Below are 17,985 nucleotides of genomic sequence, written 5' to 3' on the forward strand. Positions count from 1 at the left end.
GCATCTGGTTGAGTTATTTACCTTGCATGTGTTGAGCATTGACAAGTTAATAATATAATTGTGAGGAATGCACAGAGGAGTAGTTAAGAAGACTTAAGTGCAATGAGTGCATTTGAAGATATTAGCATCAAGGTCATGCTTGGACTGAAGCACCACAGCGGAGCGAGATCTTGAGAGCGATGATTTGGTTTTAAGAAAATCTCAAAATGGCTTCCTGTATTTCATCTTTTATTTTTCTATTTCCTTCCTCTGAATTGTGTGTAAATGCCCATTTAGGTTTTTTCAACTCATAAAACCATCACAGCTAGAAATTTGTGGCATTATAAAGCTCCTACACGGGTTGGAGGCTGAATGAATGAATGAAATAATTTTTTGATCAAGCTCGCTCTGCCTTTGTGATGCCACGTAGAGTCGCCACTCTAGTTCTCAATGCCACAAAGTGTTCTTTTGTTTTGAGCAACCGCGTTCTGCCTTTGTGACATCGCGCTGAGAATTCACTTTCTGGCATTGTGACTTTTGTGTGTTTCTAAGCAAAGTGATTTAATGTTTTTGTCTTAGTGATGTCACGCCAAGGATTCGGCCAAGCTTTCAACTCTTAAGTGTTTTTGGTATTGTTTAATGCCTTTTGGTATTGTGATGTCAAGGTGAGTATTCACCCTGGGCTCTTTTGAACACAGTTTGTTTTTTGAACTGGCTTTATGACATCACACCAAAGAGTCACTATTCTTTTCAATTTCCACATTTTTTTTCCTTTTTCTTATGTCAATAGTTCCGGTTTTTGATGTCACACTTATAATTTGGCCATGGATGTTCTCCACTTTGTTTTGTGACTTTAAAAAAACTAAACCAGTGGTTCTTAACCTGGGTTCTATCAAACCCTAGGGGTTTGGTGAGTCTGTCTCAGGGGTTCGACAGAGCCTCCACTGAGGAGGTCCGAACAAACCTGATTTATTGTGTAAATTCTGATTTGCCAGTTTGTAATTTGTTGTGAGTTCATGCATTGTGTTGGTTTTGTTCTTTGAGCAAGGTGATGTTCATGCATGGCTCATTTTGTGCACTAGTAAATAACATCTATGGCGGCTTGGTGGCGAACTCGTTAGTACGTTCGCCTCATTGTTAGGAAGGTGCGGGTTCGATTCCACCTCTGACCCTAGTGAAGTTTGCATGTTCTCTCCGGACACTCCGGTTTCCTCCCACATCCCCAAAACATGTTTGGGTGGCCAATTGAGCATCCCAATTTGTCCCTAGGTGTGAGCGCGGATGGTTGTTCGTCTCTGCGTGCGCTGCGATCAGCTGGCAACTGGTTCAGGGTGTCCCCCGCCTACTGCCCGATGACGGCTGGGATATGATCTACCACGCCCGCGACCCCCATGAGGACAAACGGTATAGAACACAGGTGTCAAACACAAGGCCCAGGGGCCAGATATGACCCGCCATATCATTTTATGTGGCCCGCGAAGATAACTTGTGCATCAAATTCGTGTGTCATTACTAGAATTGCAAATTGTCTTCACTTTTAATATCTTTTCTTTTTAAATATTTGACCAGTTTTTATTCATCTGATTTGAAAACGAGTTATTTGTCAGTTTGTTTTGTAGCTTTTACTGTATACAATATGAGGTGCTCATACGTTTACTTCACTGGTTCTTTTATCTCAAACAAGGTATTTTAGGTTGCATTACCTGACATGTTTCGGCTTCATGAAGGCGGAATTACAAGCCGAAACATGTCAGGTAATGCAACCTAAAATACCTTGTTTGAGATAAAAGAACCAGTGAAGTGATTGACAAGTGAAAACAAAATGAACTGAGTACAACTGCTCATACATTTATTTGGGTTGACAGTCATAATGGCCATCCGAAAGAAGCCATGACTACAATGCGGCCCATGAAAAAAAAACGGGTTTGACACCCCTGGAATAGAAGATGGATGGATAAACATCTATGTCTAGAACTAAAAAAAGAAATAAAAAATTTCACTAACAAGGGGTTCGGTGGATGCGCATATGAAACTGGTGGGGTTCGGTTCCACTGAACAAAACAAAGTTTTGCTTTTTGATCAACTACGCTTTGTGATGTCTGGTTGATTCATCCCTTCAACTGTTTTCTGGCATTGTGACGTAATTTTGAAAATTAATCCATGAGTTCAACAAAATGAAATTAAATTTTGCAAAAAAATAAAATAAAATGATTTGTATTGTCTTTGTCCAATTGTTTTAGTTTTGTGATGCTAAACAGAAATCCACACCTGATTTCAACTCCACACAAATCTTTCAGGCGTCATCCTGATGGTTCTTCACTTTTTTTTTGTTTTTTGGTGCGCAACCGTTTTTTTCTCAGTATTGTGACGTCACGCCATCACGCGCATGCACGCCGGCCCTCGCTTGTCTCCTCTCCGTCGCGCACGCGCATCCTCACTCAAAGTGTGGCGTCCTAGTGAGCGAGCGCGTTGGGAAGCCGAAAGCCAGAAAAGCGAAAGGGCAGAATGGAGCATTCGACTCGGCTGCGGATGCAGGAATTATAAACAAAAATAGTCGTAATAACGTCCACAGAGACACTCGCAGACGAAGAAACTCGCAAAAGAAGCAAAACTTTTGGGGGAAAACTGTTCCAGACGCTCGCCCGGACTCCGCTTTAAAACATGGATACACTTTTCTCTCTTTTGCTGGGACTCGTGCTCCTTTTGTCGGCTGTTGCGGGCATCTCCGGCCAGATACCACCAGGTAAGGCAGAAAAAGAACATTAAAGTGTTTGCCTGTAGTCGTGCAAAATGGTTCGTTCATTCAGGGAAAGTGTTGTTTGTTAATTTAAGCGAGTTCCTGCCAGGTACGTGTTTTTAGGCGGAGCCGAAAAAGTTGGCAACAACCTGCGCGCTTGCTGTATCGTCTTCGAAATGCTTGAAAATGCATCTACATGCCGCAACGCGTAAACATTAAGTCTTATTTCTGCAACACTGTCGTTATCGGTGTCGAAAATAATGTTAATTTAAGGCACGGGACGCGCTAAACGTAAAGAGACGGTGAGGTGACGTTCATTGGTACTTGGCAGTTGGCCAAGCTGTGCGTTGTCAGTTAATTTTCAGTATTTGATACTGCAAAAATAGTTTACTGATCAATGCCACTTTTAACATCTCGCGTCATAAAGCTCCGGCGAGACGAGGCTCACTAAAAAGGACAAAAAGAAACGGGCAAAAAGTTCTTTTGACAAATGACGTATGTTTAGTTGATTATTTACTCGCTATTTATTCTTTTTTGCTGTTCAGGTTTAAAGTCAATAATATAAATTAATTTATCCAGATAGTGCGATTACTTACTGTGCATGTTGCAACCGACTGATTGCATTTATTAAAATGTTAAAGGTTATTTGCACAGGAATATCTACAAATTTAGATGTCTTTCGTCACGATGCATCAACTTTCAAGTCCATACAGCACTATTTTTTTTAAACGTGTTTTCAATACAGTTTTTGATTAAACTGCTCAATGCCATTTTCGTACAAGACTTAATCTTTTGTGCAATAACGGTCTTAAAATGATGACCACACGTTACCTATATAGTGATACCATGGCTATTGTTTGGAAAATATGGAAATATTGTAACATGGAGTTATAGTTGTGGAATATTTCAGTATACTCTGCGATTCCTAGATCCAGAGTGTGTATATTGTGTACTGTATTTGTATGAACTGACCTCCAATCTGACCTCACTAAAGCTTTATTAAAGGTGACTTGCGCACACCACGCTTCATTTATGTGCTGGGCATGATCAGAAACTGTACAAGGGGGAGGAAAAAGTCGGCTCCAGCAAGCCTAGGCTCGTTGATGATTTGCATAAAAATTACACATTAATTACCACTTCTTCGAGCTTTATTGCCCAGCCCCTCCTTCCTCTAGCCCAGCCTTCCATCCCCTAACTACTCCCCTGGTGCCCCTCCCTGGGGGCCATTTGGTCTGCAGGGCAACAAATGTGTGGAATTTCTTTGAGGCCTCCCTGGGAATGCGAACATGGTTAATTTGCAAGTAAATAAGAGGTGCTGCTTTACATAGCCTAGAGGTGGGTCGTTGTAAATGTGGTGCGAGAAAAAAAGTGTTGTTTCTAAACTGGGGAATACAGTGGAACCCCCAGAATTGAGTGGTCTGTCCAGTTATGCTGGTTGACTTTCATGTTGTTTTAATTTCAAGACAATTTCCCATAGTCAATTATTTAATGTTGCAGGGTCAAAGGTCACAATTATTCATTTAACAGCTACACAGACAATGCTTTAAAATGTTTCCAAGTCCAAAAAGTGAACTTGTGAAGTCCATAAATCGCTCACCTTTTGAAGATGAAAATTTCGAGTGCCAACATGGTGTCACCAAGTCGAGTATTAGGTATTGCTCGATTTAAGTTTTCTTCAGTAAAACGTGAAATTGTGTTGCTACTCTTCTGACAGAATTGCTCGGATCATTGGTTTTCAAAATGTGGTATAATAAATGCCACTAGTAGTATGCAGGCTCCCTCTGGTGGTAAGTGAAAGATTTGCTGAATTAAATGTATTTGTATTCAGTATGTTTTAAGAAGTCATACATTTTTCTCTACATTGAAGCGCAGTGATAGTTTTCAAACTAATAATAGTGTTTTCAATAATGGTAGGCCATAGTAATTTTTGTGGTGGTACTTGATGTAAAACATTTGCTGTGATATTTTTTTCCAGTATTGGTTAGACTAAGAATTGCATTTAAGACCACTGTCATTTTTGGCACATAGCATAGCCTGGTTAGATCTATCTTTTGTCACTTAGAATTTGTGGTCATTACATTGAAAACCAAGGCTATGATTGGTCAAATTGAGCTTTGACAGCAAGAGATGTCGCACGTCTCCTTGAAATGCACAAGGACGAACTGCAAATCAGTTGAGAAAGAATTAAAGCTGTCAGATTGCTGTGGGATTGTTTCTCTAAATCACATTTACTATTTCTACTTCTCCCCATTTTATAATGTCTCTATGAAATTAGGCCATATTAAACAATGACGTTTAATGTGAACGTGGTCTCTCTCTGGCATCCGCGCTTATCATGGCTGCTCTGCGGCAACTTCGTTTCGGCTTATCACCTTCTACGCTCCGAGTAATAACTGTGGCCCGGCTTGTCTGCTGCGCTGCCTTGACAATGTCAATAAGCGACTGCGTGTCGATGTGACAACTTCTCAAAATTCACTGACCCACGTTGACAGTCTTTAATCTTAATGAAGTGCGATAATTGTGTTCCATTAGTTTCCCTGGTCGAATCACGTAGCTGGTTTAATTATAATTGTAAATTGTGGTTTTGCATTTGGAGTCTAAGTACAAAATTGGTTTTAATTATAATGACTTCACGGAGCCTTTTGGAAGATGAAACAGAAATGTGTTTTTCCTCTGCAAAAAAGACATGAGGGAAGAGAGAGAAAGTGAGGAGGAGGAGAAGAAAAAAAAACAACATGCAACCATTGGTTTTTGGCCGTGGGCATCTCGTCCACTCAAGAGACTGTGAAAACGGCAGGAGGGGTGCATCTGTGTGTTTTTCTGTCATATCCGCTCCGTGTGTGCGTGCGCGTGCGTGTGTGTGTGTGTGTGTGTGTGTGTGTGTGTGTGTGTGTGTGTGTGTGTGTGAGAAGAGGCAGTGTGGTTCTTCTTCTGTAGTAAAGTGACACAGAGAAGCATGTGAAATACTTGCTTTTCATTTTGATTCCCATGAAAATCCCTTCCACGTTCAACTGTGGCCGAATCAAAGAAGGTTTTATTTATTTTCTTGTTAAAAGTAATGCCTCCAGTCTGCCGCCATGCCGATCTTCCTTAATGTCTTGTGCTCAAATCAAACGCCTCTCTGCTCAAAGCACATCTCTTTCTATGGATTTCAATTTGGTTGCAGATTAAAAGAAAACATCTCTTGAAAGTACCGGCTCGTTTCTTCACTGGTTTGGGGAGGGGGGAGTCTGTAGGCACCCACACGCGCGTGTGGAAAATGTAATTAATCTGCTCAGAGAATTCATTAGCTAATCCCTCATTAGACTTGGTATGCTTGAATGAATCGGAGGGTTTTTTGCACCGAAAGACGTACCAGCCGCAAATAGTGTGACCTTCCAGTCTCTTAACGCTGAATCTTACTCTCATTTTCCAAAGTGAGCGTGATAGCCAATAGCTTAATCTTCCAGTGTGGGAGAGGGAGGGAGGAGTGAAATCTTTCAAATGTACTCTAGTGACAAGTACTTCCCACGACTGTCAGTCCAGTGCAAGTGTCACATGAAGGGTGCCAAGCAATTAGTCAGGAAATCAACATGGAAGGTGCTGATGGAAATGGAGGGGAGAGTGTTTGCAACCGATCCAGAATCCAGGAAAGCTCATATCCCTGATGAAGGATGGTGTTGGTATAGTGTCATCCATTTCATTGGTGCCCTGTTGGGTTCAGGTCACAGCTGTCTGTACCAGTGACGTGCGGTGAGGTTCATGACTGGGGAGGAACTGAAAAAACCAAAACGAATGTAAAACAAAACAAATGGATGATTGCTCCTCAGTTGTTCATTGTAAATTTGAACTGGAGATCTCTTATTCTAAAGGTGGTAGGCGCATGAAGCATCGCGGGATCACTAGCACCCCTTGCCATAAGGCTGGAGAACCTTTTTTCGTAGCCTCCGTAAGGTCTCTTTTCAAAGCCGTTTTGTTCATCGAAAGAAACACGACGTTACAGACAGATGACAAAAAACACAAGATATTATATACACCAGTTTAACTACGGAAATTAGTTAATATAGCCACAGTGTTTGAACACTTAAACAGCGACATAAAGACAGAGAAAAGTTCTTACTGCATAGCCTATAAAAATTCAGCGATTTTGGTTCAAAATGATACAAAATTATTGAAATGAAAATGACTTTATAATAAAAACAATTGAATTTGTTTTTCCTCTTTTCATGATGGCAGGGGAGGCGCACGTCCCTGGTCTGTACAGAGAGGCCTAAAAAAATTGCTCATGTGCTTCCACACATGCCTGCGAAATGACCGATTAAGTAATCAGCGCTCAGATGATTAATTACATTTTAGGGTGTAAATGTTCACACAACAAAGGTGTGTTTTTTTTTTTTTTTTTTTTACTTTTGTGCAGATTTGGAAATAAATATTTTCAAGGTTAGCACAAGTGTTAGCACAAGCGTAAGTGAAGGGAGGTTAAAGGTCAGGTGTGGGGGGTTAACCATGTGTTGGTTTAATTTGGTGTAAGGGAACATGTGCAAAGCTCACTTCACTTCCGTTAAATATTTACAGCTTGGTGTCAGATTAAGTTTCAAATTGTGTTTTTTGAAATTCAGGTTTGGTCTCTTATTGTTAACTTGTACTGGTTAATGTTGTTAATATAGTGAATGAAATACGTTATGTGCATGCTATTTATCTAATTCTGTCTTAATGTTTTTTTCCCCCTCTGTTGCTTTCTTGGACCCAGCTCACATGGGGCGCTCAGAAAAAGGTGAGTTTCAATTAGCCAGCTAAGTGCTGAGCTCCGTGTCACCTTCATCAAATTGTCTCATCTCCAGCTTTTATTTTGGGATTCTTTTACACGTTGTTTCAATGGTGTTGGTTCTTTGTCATCCATCTTCAAGCTGTGATGTCAATACTGCCCATACTAAAACATGAACAATTTAATTTTGTCTTCATCATTTCAAAAATACTTCCAAATGAGAGAATTGCTGTTGGTTTTTGTAGGTGTGCTGCGGATTGTGTAGTTCCCCCTGTAAAACATTATTTAATACAAAAATAACAGATTTAATGGAAGTGCAGCCGTGCAGAAATACTGTCAGTTCACATTATGCAGGACAGGCTCTTTGGCAGCTTTTACATGTGTTCCAACTAATCTCTGTAGATTTCAACTCGACAGTCCCTGAAACAATGATTTTGTGACCACTTTAACCGCTTGCTTTGCTTTTCACGCGTTTGGTTCCTTTTGGCAGGTTATTCCTCTTTTCGTTCACTCTGTTCCCGTAAGCAATTCATATTTACACCACAATAATCCAAATTGAAAGATTAAAATAAGAAGTGTAAGAAGTTAGCCTCCGCTATGATGTTCCTGTTGTCACAGCTAACCAACTCTGGCGATATCACGCATCTGATTCTGAGGTCAAGCCAACCCAAGAAAAGGGATTGGAAAACCTGATGACACACTTGGTTCAAGTGTAGCCAAGCTAAGATTTTAAGCAAGCAATGACTCGGCCACCGACTATCATTATATAAAGAGCGTTTATAAATAGCATGTCAATAGGAATTTTTCCAAAGAGTGTCTTTAAGAGCATATGCTTTTTAATGTTTATTTTTAGGCCATCAGCTCGAGAGAGAAATTAGACACGGCAAGTTAAGAAACTGACTTTAAAGTTGCATCTGTTCAAGTGGGTGATAAATCATCCTTGAAAATTCCATTTTATTTGGCTTGACTTTTTTTTTCCTGTATAAGAGCCTTCAGGTAGCTCGCCGCCAAAGGGCTCTCTAGCGCGTATGTAGCTGTGGGCATTGGTTGAAGTGCTTTCCATTAGTCCAGTTAGGACGACATCTGTCATGAAAGCAGCTTCACACACACGTCCGCACCAAAGTAACCCTAAGCAGCCTACGGGGCACTTGTGCCGGTCTTGTTCCCAATGGCAGTCATGAGAAAATCCCAGGGGGATGTTTGTTCTTCAGACCCGCTCAACCACCCCATTTCGACTGTCTTTACATTCATGTCCAGTAAGTCTCCTCTTTAAGCTGATTTGCTTTTGAGATAGCTTGGAGAGCTTTTGAGATATTTAAACCCTCCTCTCTCTCGGAGAATCTGGGGCTTACAAACGGATGACCGCTTCCATTAAGATTATCATATCCAACTCAACTTTATATCTTCATGTTGGGAGCACTCTGTCAGATGCGACAATGATTTCAGTTGTGGAGCTCAAAATGGCTGACAAGTCCCACTTTGAATACTGCAGTGAGTTCTTTTAAAATACTCCAGTGAGTTCTTTTAGTTAAATACAAGGCGGCGTGGTTGAATTCTTACGCTACTGTGATATTTCAACTAAGCTGACTCCACTGTGTCTGCCGGTCCCGTCTCACCTCTTCATATCACCTTCTCTTGGAATTTATTACTCACTAACAAAAAACAACACAACCCTCCCCCAGTGTTCTTCACCCCCCCCCCCCCCCCCCTTGTTCTTTTTATCCTTGACTCTCCTCTCAATTTTCCAGTCTTTCCCCTCCCAACAAGAGCTAGGGTGGGATTTTTTGCAGCCAAATCCCAATGGAATGGTGTTGTATTACACGGATAAAGTACACATTATTTTAAAGGTGGAATAGTAAATAGCAAAGTAGGTCATATTAACAGGAGAGCGACACGGAGATTCAGAAATCCCGGTTAATCCTCCTGGAAATAAATAAGGCAAAGCGCGCCATAACTTTTGGGGGCACAAGAAACTAAATATATCCTCTTTGTTTTGTTTCAGAAAATATTAATTTGCCCTCATGTAAGAGAACCGGTGTGTTGCACATAAAATGTTCCTGCTGTGTGATTTTCAAACTGAAAACCCGAATAACAGTTTCTTGGTACTTTTTCATTTTCCCTTCGTTCAAATCTTGCCAAGGTCTCTCAGTATTGCCTTTCTTTATCTTTGTTGTCGTCTCTCGACCTTCTTCTGGAATGCTTTGGTTGGTCTTCCTCCCTGCTTCGTTTCTACTTTCACACTCGCTTTTGTCTTTATTCACTGTTTTATTGTATTAAGTGACTCGGTTAACCGTCACTTACTGGGCCAAAGGTAAATAAAGTTTCTATGAGGAAGAATTGGTGTGTGTGTGCGCGTGTGTGCGCGTGTGTGTGCGTGTGTGTGTGTGTGCGTGCGTGCGTGCGTGCGTGCTTGCGTGCGTGCTTGCATGCATGCAAAGGGAGCTGTCTTATCGGCGTAACAGTTAGCAGATACAACGATGCCTCACCATGACATAAGATGTCCCTTGGATTTAGACTCATAAACACACACATACACACAGATGACTACCTTAAGTTCGAATCACTTAGTTTAGTTGGATTAATGGCACTGTTGAATTTGGTTAACTCCACCTTTGAAGCAGTAGTGGAAGCTTTTCTCATGTTTTCACTCTTCACACATGGATTGCTAAACAGTGGGAGCCACATGTGGTTTAGGTTAGCCGCACTTTCCCCTTTCACTGGCCCCAAACTTACCACTTATACTTTACCGTGGTCAAGTATGACTCTCATTTAGCGTGCACTTCTCTGTGTGTGTCCTTGCCTGTGCGTACGGTTTTATGTGGCGCACAAAGCCATGGCCATGTTTCGGCCTGTCACCATCTCGTACTGTAAACGACAACAGAATTCATGATTGGATAGTTTTCAATCATTCTGCATGAACTTCACACAATTTTGAATTGCATAATAATGACTTAGCACTTATGAAGAAATGAAACATACAAACTCTGGAAAAAAAAAACCCAGACCCTTTTGTGGCACTTTTATGAAATATGAGGTGAAACGGGAGTATATGATTTAGAAGATAGGTGGGCAGAGAAGTGCGTGTGTGGGAGAGGAAGCAATCGTGGCTTCGGGTGTGATAAGGAACTCTGAAAGAACACAGCAAAGCGACACAAACTTGCAGCTGCACTCTTTCATTCCTGAGCTGCTTCATATCTGCTGATAACAGGGGGAGGGAATGTTTGCGTGATTGATAGCGCTCACGCAGTTCCCCCCCCTCCGTCATACTTCTTGACGAAATACTTAGTCACACGTGGGAACCAGACCAGGTTCGAGTTGGGGGGTATGACTTTAATCTAGAATCATTAGCCTACTTTCATTCTGAGTGCAGAGAAATGGACTTTGACCTACAATCCCGTAGGTGTGTTTGCTTACTCTGCTAACTGGCTGCAAACCTTCACGAAGAGTTCACCAATTTCTACTCTGAGGTCACTTTGTTTGTGTTTCAGGGGTCTGTTTCTCTTTCGCATTCTTTAGCTTTTGGCAGACAGGCCCAGTAAGATGAAGTGGAGGGTAAAATGACTACTTAAGTTCCGTAATGCCATGACTAACTTCTCGTGTAATGGCCGTGTTGGGCTGACGGCAAATGAGTCACAAATTGTTCATTTGAAGCAGGTCCTTTTTTTTTTTTTTTTTTTTTTTAAAGTAGATTTAGCAACAAATATTTCTATTGCACCAGCGACAGTTTATCTTAAAATGTGTTCAAAAATATTTTAATCACTTTTTGATGAAGCTGGGAAGAGTTTGATTAGGTGGCTTTGTGCGCTTGTGTCTGGAATGTGAGGTTATTTATTTGATATTTTTTTCATTTATCCTCTGCTTTTTTTGGTATTTGAGGTATTTTGTCAAGGCTTAGTTTTTTTTTTTTTTTTTTTACATCAAATCCAGGGAACAATTGTTTTGTGGAGTCCTCCCAAGGATGATGTTAACATAAAGTACTCAATTTTATTTCTTCACTGTTTGTCCTCCTTATTGAAAATCCAGTTTTTGGTTCATGAGATGTGGCAGGTGGACAGTCTGACAAAAACTGTAAATTAAAAAAAAAAAAAAAAACAGAATGACATGCTTGTTTGTGTGATACTTGCTCCCTGTTGACTTTGTGCTCGAGGTTGTTCATTCATTATGCATGCAGGGATTTCAGTTAGCCTAAACCAGTGTTTGTCAACCTTTCTTCATTCATGGCACACCTTTTCATTGGAAAAAATCCCGAGGCACACCAACAAAAATCTGTTAAGACGTAGCCACCTATATTAACAATATACCGTAATTTTCGGACTATATACTCGCTCCGGAGTATAAATCGCACTAGCCATAAAATGGACAATAAAGTGAAAAAAACATATATAAGTCGCACCGGAGTATAAGTCGCACTTTTGGGGCAAATTTATTTGTCAAAATCCAACACCAAAAACAGACATGAACCAGCAAACACAGGCTAAACAATACGGTATGCTAACGTGACATTTACACAAACGAGGGGCTGAGAACGGGCCTGACGTAGCATTCAGAGTTATTCAAGTAAGTATTACATAAATCACACATTTATCAAACCATCTGTGTCACTCCAGTTCATTAAATCCATCGATCGTGCTTTATGTAAACAATGCCGCGTATGCACCGCATATGCACGTCGGACTCGTTGTAAGTTGCATTTCTAATTATTCCACAGACCCATATAACGGTATATAAAGTATATTTCAAATAACTATCATATTACAACAATATTATCAAACCATCTGTGTCACTCAAAATCATAAAATCCATCGAACAAATTACTCGTTCTTTATGTCAACAACGCCGCGCGTGCGCTGCAGAGATCTCATATATAACTATATTGTAGCGTTAACAAAGTACCAGGAAAGACGTAGGTTTGGTAAACGGCTCTTTTTAACAAAACAAGATTTCAACGAGCCAACAACTACTGAACTTCCAGCCACGAAGGTGAAAGAAAGCTCCGTAGAGTATGACCGGGCGTGCGTAAAAGCCATGTCCGAGCCCCATCCACCCTCCCCGGACAGCCACCCGGCCGAGCGCCGGCCCCCGACTTCCATCCACGGAAGTGAAAGAGAGCTCCCGTCGAGAAGGACCGGGCGTGCGTAAAAGCCATAATACTTTTTCAAACCTTCTGTGTCACTCCAAATCATTAAATCCTTCAAACTCTTCGTCCTCCTGGTCACTTACAAACAAAGCCGCTAATGATGCCGGTAGTACGTGGGGCCCTTCGTCATCTTCATCATCCCGTGATCGAATCCTTTGCCCTTTATGTAAACAACCGCCGCGCGGCACTGGTGACGTCACTTGCAGTTCAAATGACAGTAATCCCTTTCTACATCGCGGTTTGTTTGTCGCGGTTTCAGTACATCGCGGATTTTTGAATTTTGAAAATTTGTGAAAAAAATCAGATATAAGTCCTCCTGAGTACAAGTCGCCCCCCCCACCCAAACTATGACAAAAACCGCGACTTATAGTCCAAAAATTACGGTAGTCGTTCCTATCAAAGTGTCTTGAATAGGAATCAACTCAAAAACGTATTTTTATCATCTTTTATATTTCTTCTTTCAAATAAAAAGTGCACTTAAAGCGCAATAATATTTGGGAAATATTTCACTGTTAAAATATGAAAAGTTGCATGTACAAAATGTAAATCTCAGTATATTTTACTCAGTGTGAAACCTGTGCATGTTTGGATGAACACATAGCTGATATCCTGGATATATTCTTTTCAAAAACTTCTCCATCACCGTCAGCACAATCTTGCTAGCCACAATGCTCTCACTGGTACCTGTGACATTCATGCATCACTAACTCTCTTGTCTTAACGTGCAATGCAATTCGCTCCCTGCTGCCATCTAGTGATAAGGAATCATTGATTACGCTGCCAGTCACTACTACAGCACAGACACTCGACAATGGCATATTATCTGCAGATAATAATTGGTTTTCAAAAAATATTTTTGAGGCAGCCGACCGGAGCTGTGGCCGTAAGGTTGTTGGTGCCTGTCGTGGCGGCAATCCCCGAACCCGCTGGTGGACACCGGCGGTAAGGGATGCCGTCAAGCTGAAGGAGTCCTATCGGGCCCCGGGGACAACCAGGGACGCGCTGGAGAGACTATGTCTCTCGGCTGGCCTGGGAACCCCTTGGGATCCCCTGGGATGAGCTGGATGAAGTGGCTGGGGAGAGGGAAGTCTGGGAGTCCCTCCTAAAGCTGCTGCCCCTGCGACCCGACCCCGGATAAGCGGAAGCAGATGGATGGATGAAAAAATATTTTTAGACCAATTAGGTGAAATTTGATAATTTTCCACGGCACACCTGACGATCACTCACGGCACACTAGTGTGCCGCGGCACAGTGGTTGACAAACACTGGCCTAAACGACAGACCAGAGTTCGATGCTCCACTTTGACAGACAGACGGACGGACAGATATATATGTGTGTGTGTGTGTGTGTGTGTGTGTGTGTGTGTGTGTGTGCTTGCATTTGCAGTAGGGTTGAATCTTAATGGCCACCATTAACCCTTTCACCTGCCTCATGTACACGCGCATATACAGAGAGCCTGTTTACCTGCACATAGTGCTTTGTAGTGCGTACGTGTGTCGAGTTGCGGGTTGATGTGGGGGAACATTTGACACAATTGCTCTTTGAGGGATCCACTCTGACGAAAAAGTGGAACGGAAAAGCATTGTTAGTGATGCGCCAAAGATCAACCAGCCTCTCTGTGACAATAGCTTTCAGTCTTTTAAGTGACTACATCTTTTTTTAATATTAACAACTGTTGTGCAGAGCTTTTTAAGGTGAAGATTGCCGAACACAATCCTTACCAGAAAGCGTTGGATTCAAAATGATTCAGTCTCTGCCAAGTTTAGGTGGCAGAGCCTAAGTTGAGAACTGCTGAATTGTGGTTATGTGACGCTGATGGCTGGACTCTTGTCATTTGTTTAAGTATGTTTGTCTCTATAATCCCATCTGTTACAACCCCCTGGTAAACTCCTGCAGCACTAGTGCAGATATGGAACACACACACACACACACACACACACACACACACACACACACACACACACACACACACACACACACACACACACACACACACACACACACAAGGAGGCACACACACACACACAAGGAGGCACACAAACAGGTTACAGCTGGGAGAGTCTCGTCACCGTGCAACCCATCCTCCTTCCTTCTACCTCCCCGCAGGGCCTCAGGACTCGTCCAGGTGTCCATTCCTTCCCCCACCCCCACCCCGACCCCCCTTGCTCTTTTTCCACACTTGTCTGCTTCCTCTCCATCTGTCCTGTCTTATGTTTGACATAGTTTTCGAGCAGCGACAGATTCCTCACATGCGGCGTGAGGAATGAATGTGATACAGAAAAGAACATGCAGACACGACACCAAAGTGTGACATAGGTTGGACCGAGTTCACATTTGGGTTTCAAGTAAGCAAAAGTATGGGAACATGTGAAACACATCAGATAGCACTTTTGTTCTATGTTCTATGGTTATTGTTACTCTATTCCTTCAAGTGCTCACAATATCTGCCATCATTACATTAAATAAAAGCACAATAGCAAAATTACAAAAAAGTAGGATGGCGAGTCTAAAGAGCAAGCATCAAAGAAAAGAAAAGAAAATCCTCGTTTTGTGCCGTTTCAGCTTCTATAAACCCAGGAGCTCTGAATACAGCTTATTAAGCAGCAACCAAACGCGTGTGTGCGCACGTGTGCGCGCGCAAGCGACAGCAGCGTGATTTATTGAAACACACCTCGGTGGAAGAACTGCAATGATGGGTCTGAGAGTTGGGAGTAGAAGTTGCCCCCCCCCCCCCCACACACACACACACACTCACGCACACAGAGCTAAGCCAAGTTTTTTATTGTATTACAGAGACCGGCTTGTATCAGAGGGAAGGCAAGTGCGCAAAAAACGAGTGTAGAGAGTGAGAGGTGAATTCATTGTGATTTCTTTGGGAGACTATTGTTTTCAAAGACACAGGGGCTCCCCCCTTCCCTATTTTTCCTCCCCGGCATCTCTTCTATTCCACTCCAGTGTCATTGCTGCTCTTCATATATATACTTACCAATTGCATTCAACAGATGACACGGATTGTGTAGATAGAGCGACATAAATGGAGGAGAAAGATAAAGAGCCAAGAGAAGTATACCAAAAAAAAAATAGGGAGAGTGGGGAGCTTGAAAGTGGGGAAATGACACACATCGGCAGAAATAAAGGGGGAGAAATAGAATGTGACAGACAGATAGGAGCGAGAGATTGAATTGATAAATGAGATTTATCTATAATGAAATCAGCTCTAGTCGGCATGGTGGAATGTGCACCATTCAGCCTTTCTGCTGTTACAGACAGATTTAGCCTTTTAATATTCTAAACATCAAGTGTGTGTTTGTTATACAAGCTGCGAGGACGCTTCCTCAATGCTAACTGCAAAGTTAACTTTTATTCCGGGAGAGATGAGCTTCTGTTGATCATTATGAGAGAGTTAATGCGCTATATAGTTAGTCCATCATATATAGTCGTTTCATTTCCTCAAAATAGTTTCACTGTATTGGCTTACATGCGTTTAATGTTACAGGTCTCTTATACAACTACACCAAATGTGCCACTTAGATGAGACTGATATGCAAACCTCAATAAGTACATAATCTATTAGTAAATACAGATTATTAAGGTTAAGGAAGCCGATAACTGATATTTTAAGCCAATATTCATTTGCAGTAAATAAGGAAAAAATTGGCAGCCTTTTTTTTTAAAATAACACAAACCCAACATTTGAATATATATAAATCCCAAAAGAACGCATGTCCATTAAACAGCAGATTTTGAGACGTAATAACATCCTTTTTTTTAATTTATTTTTTTTAAACACATGACAACTTTATTTTAAAATTCGTCCATAAGATGTAAAAGAATACTACTTCAAGCATGTTTGTATGGACATTTACTCTTCCCAAGTCCACTCCTTACACACAGTCACATCGCCCCAGGCCAACACTCACACACATGCACATTCGCATCCACACTCAGATTGCCCACGGCTGTGCATTCAGTCCAAGGAAGCTGCTTTTTGCTCTTCAACTTGTTTGAGTGCCCCCCCCCCCCCCTTTCGCCTTTTATTTCGACACCCTTGGCATACCATCACACACTCAGAGATATGTGCAGGCATACATGCACATTTTAAATCTTGCCTGTACAGACTTCAACTCCTACGGGCATGGCACCATAACACACACACACGCAGGGCACCTTGTACAGTACATATTTTTCCAACAAAATTTTCTGATTTTCTATAACATTTTGCATCGTGTGTACCTTCTTCCATTAAAATGGCATTGATTTGACTTCCACTCCATCTCATGGGCTTAAAGACTATTAGTGTTTCCTTGTCAACATTTCCCAAGAGGAAGAGAGGCGTGGACATTTAAAGCAGGTGAACCATCTCTCTGTCTCATTGCCGTTCTAACTGGCTCTCTCAGTATAGAACAAAGCATCCTGTCCACATGGATTACTTACATTAACATGGGCAAGAAGAAGACTATGCTCCCCATTTGCCTGGCTGTGCTCTTCAAAGAAAGAATGGCCTTTTTTGTTGTTGTTGTTATTCTGTAACTATGCCACAATTCAAAAAGGAGCAAGCATTTTCTACTTGATAGTTTAATTTAAAAAAAAAACCCGTAATGTTATCTTGATAGCTTAAAATCTTTTTTTTTTAATCATTTTCAAATTCTAAGCGAGGTAGTGTAGTGTAGCGATGAAAATGTATTAATAGATTTGATTTTGACAATGCAGCTAGTCTTCACATGTTTTCCATTATCAAGGTCCACTAACAGTTCACGGAACAAACACAAACAGTTTTAATTACTTGCCACGTAATTTGGTACGTATGTGCCACAGTGGATTGAGAGCTTTGTCAGAATGTTGAGGGAACAAAGGAAGATGAAGACAATGGTGTGGGAAAGTTTGAAAGCATGACTGCTTCCAAAATTTCAGCCATATTTCATATCAGGATATAGTAAAAAGATTAAAACCTTTTATCTTCTTGTTGCACCATTGGAGTGTAGTGTACCGTAATTTTCGGACTATAAGTCGTGTTTTTTTTCTTAGTTTGGGGGGGGGGGATTGACTGATACTGAGGAGCGACTTATATGTGAATTTTTTCAAAAATGTAAAAAAAAAAAAAAAAAAGGAAACCACGATAAACAAACCGCGATGTAGCAAGGTATTGCTGTAATTTGAATTTCAAGTGACGTCAGCAGTGCGGCGGTTGTTTACATAAAGGACAAATATTCGATCACGGGATAACGAAGATGACGAAGGGCCCCACGTACTACCGGCATCATTAGCGGCTTTGTTTGTAAGTGACACGGAGGACGAAGAGTTTGAAGGATTTAATGATTTGGAGTGACACAGAAGGTTTGAAAAACTATTATGGCTTTTACGCACGCCTGGTCCGACTCGACGGAGCT

The 17,985-nt window shown here is 41.5% G+C and overlaps 1 protein-coding gene across 9 annotated transcripts in view; it reads left to right on the forward strand.

Moving 5' to 3' along the window:
* Window positions 1-2,394: 2,394 nt before the first annotated feature.
* The window catches only part of ptprk (protein tyrosine phosphatase receptor type K), a 63,860-nt gene continuing 48,269 nt past the window's right edge, over window positions 2,395-17,985 (forward strand). For 5 of the 9 annotated variants that reach the window (XM_085937842.1, XM_085937845.1, XM_085937847.1 and 2 more), the window contains exons 1-2: window positions 2,396-2,722; window positions 7,446-7,469. In XM_085937842.1, the coding sequence (XP_085793968.1) occupies window positions 2,641-2,722; window positions 7,446-7,469 (106 nt within the window). In that variant the 5' untranslated portion in view covers window positions 2,396-2,640. Of the gene's footprint in view, window positions 2,723-7,445; window positions 7,470-17,985 lie in introns of all 9 variants that reach the window. The other 4 variants (XM_085937839.1, XM_085937841.1, XM_085937848.1 and 1 more) reach the window with 3 other exon arrangements.

This window comes from Syngnathus leptorhynchus, chromosome 18 (genome assembly GCF_054491065.1).
Source record: "Syngnathus leptorhynchus isolate UIUO chromosome 18, UIUO_Slep, whole genome shotgun sequence".
NCBI lineage: Eukaryota > Metazoa > Chordata > Actinopteri > Syngnathiformes > Syngnathidae > Syngnathus > Syngnathus leptorhynchus.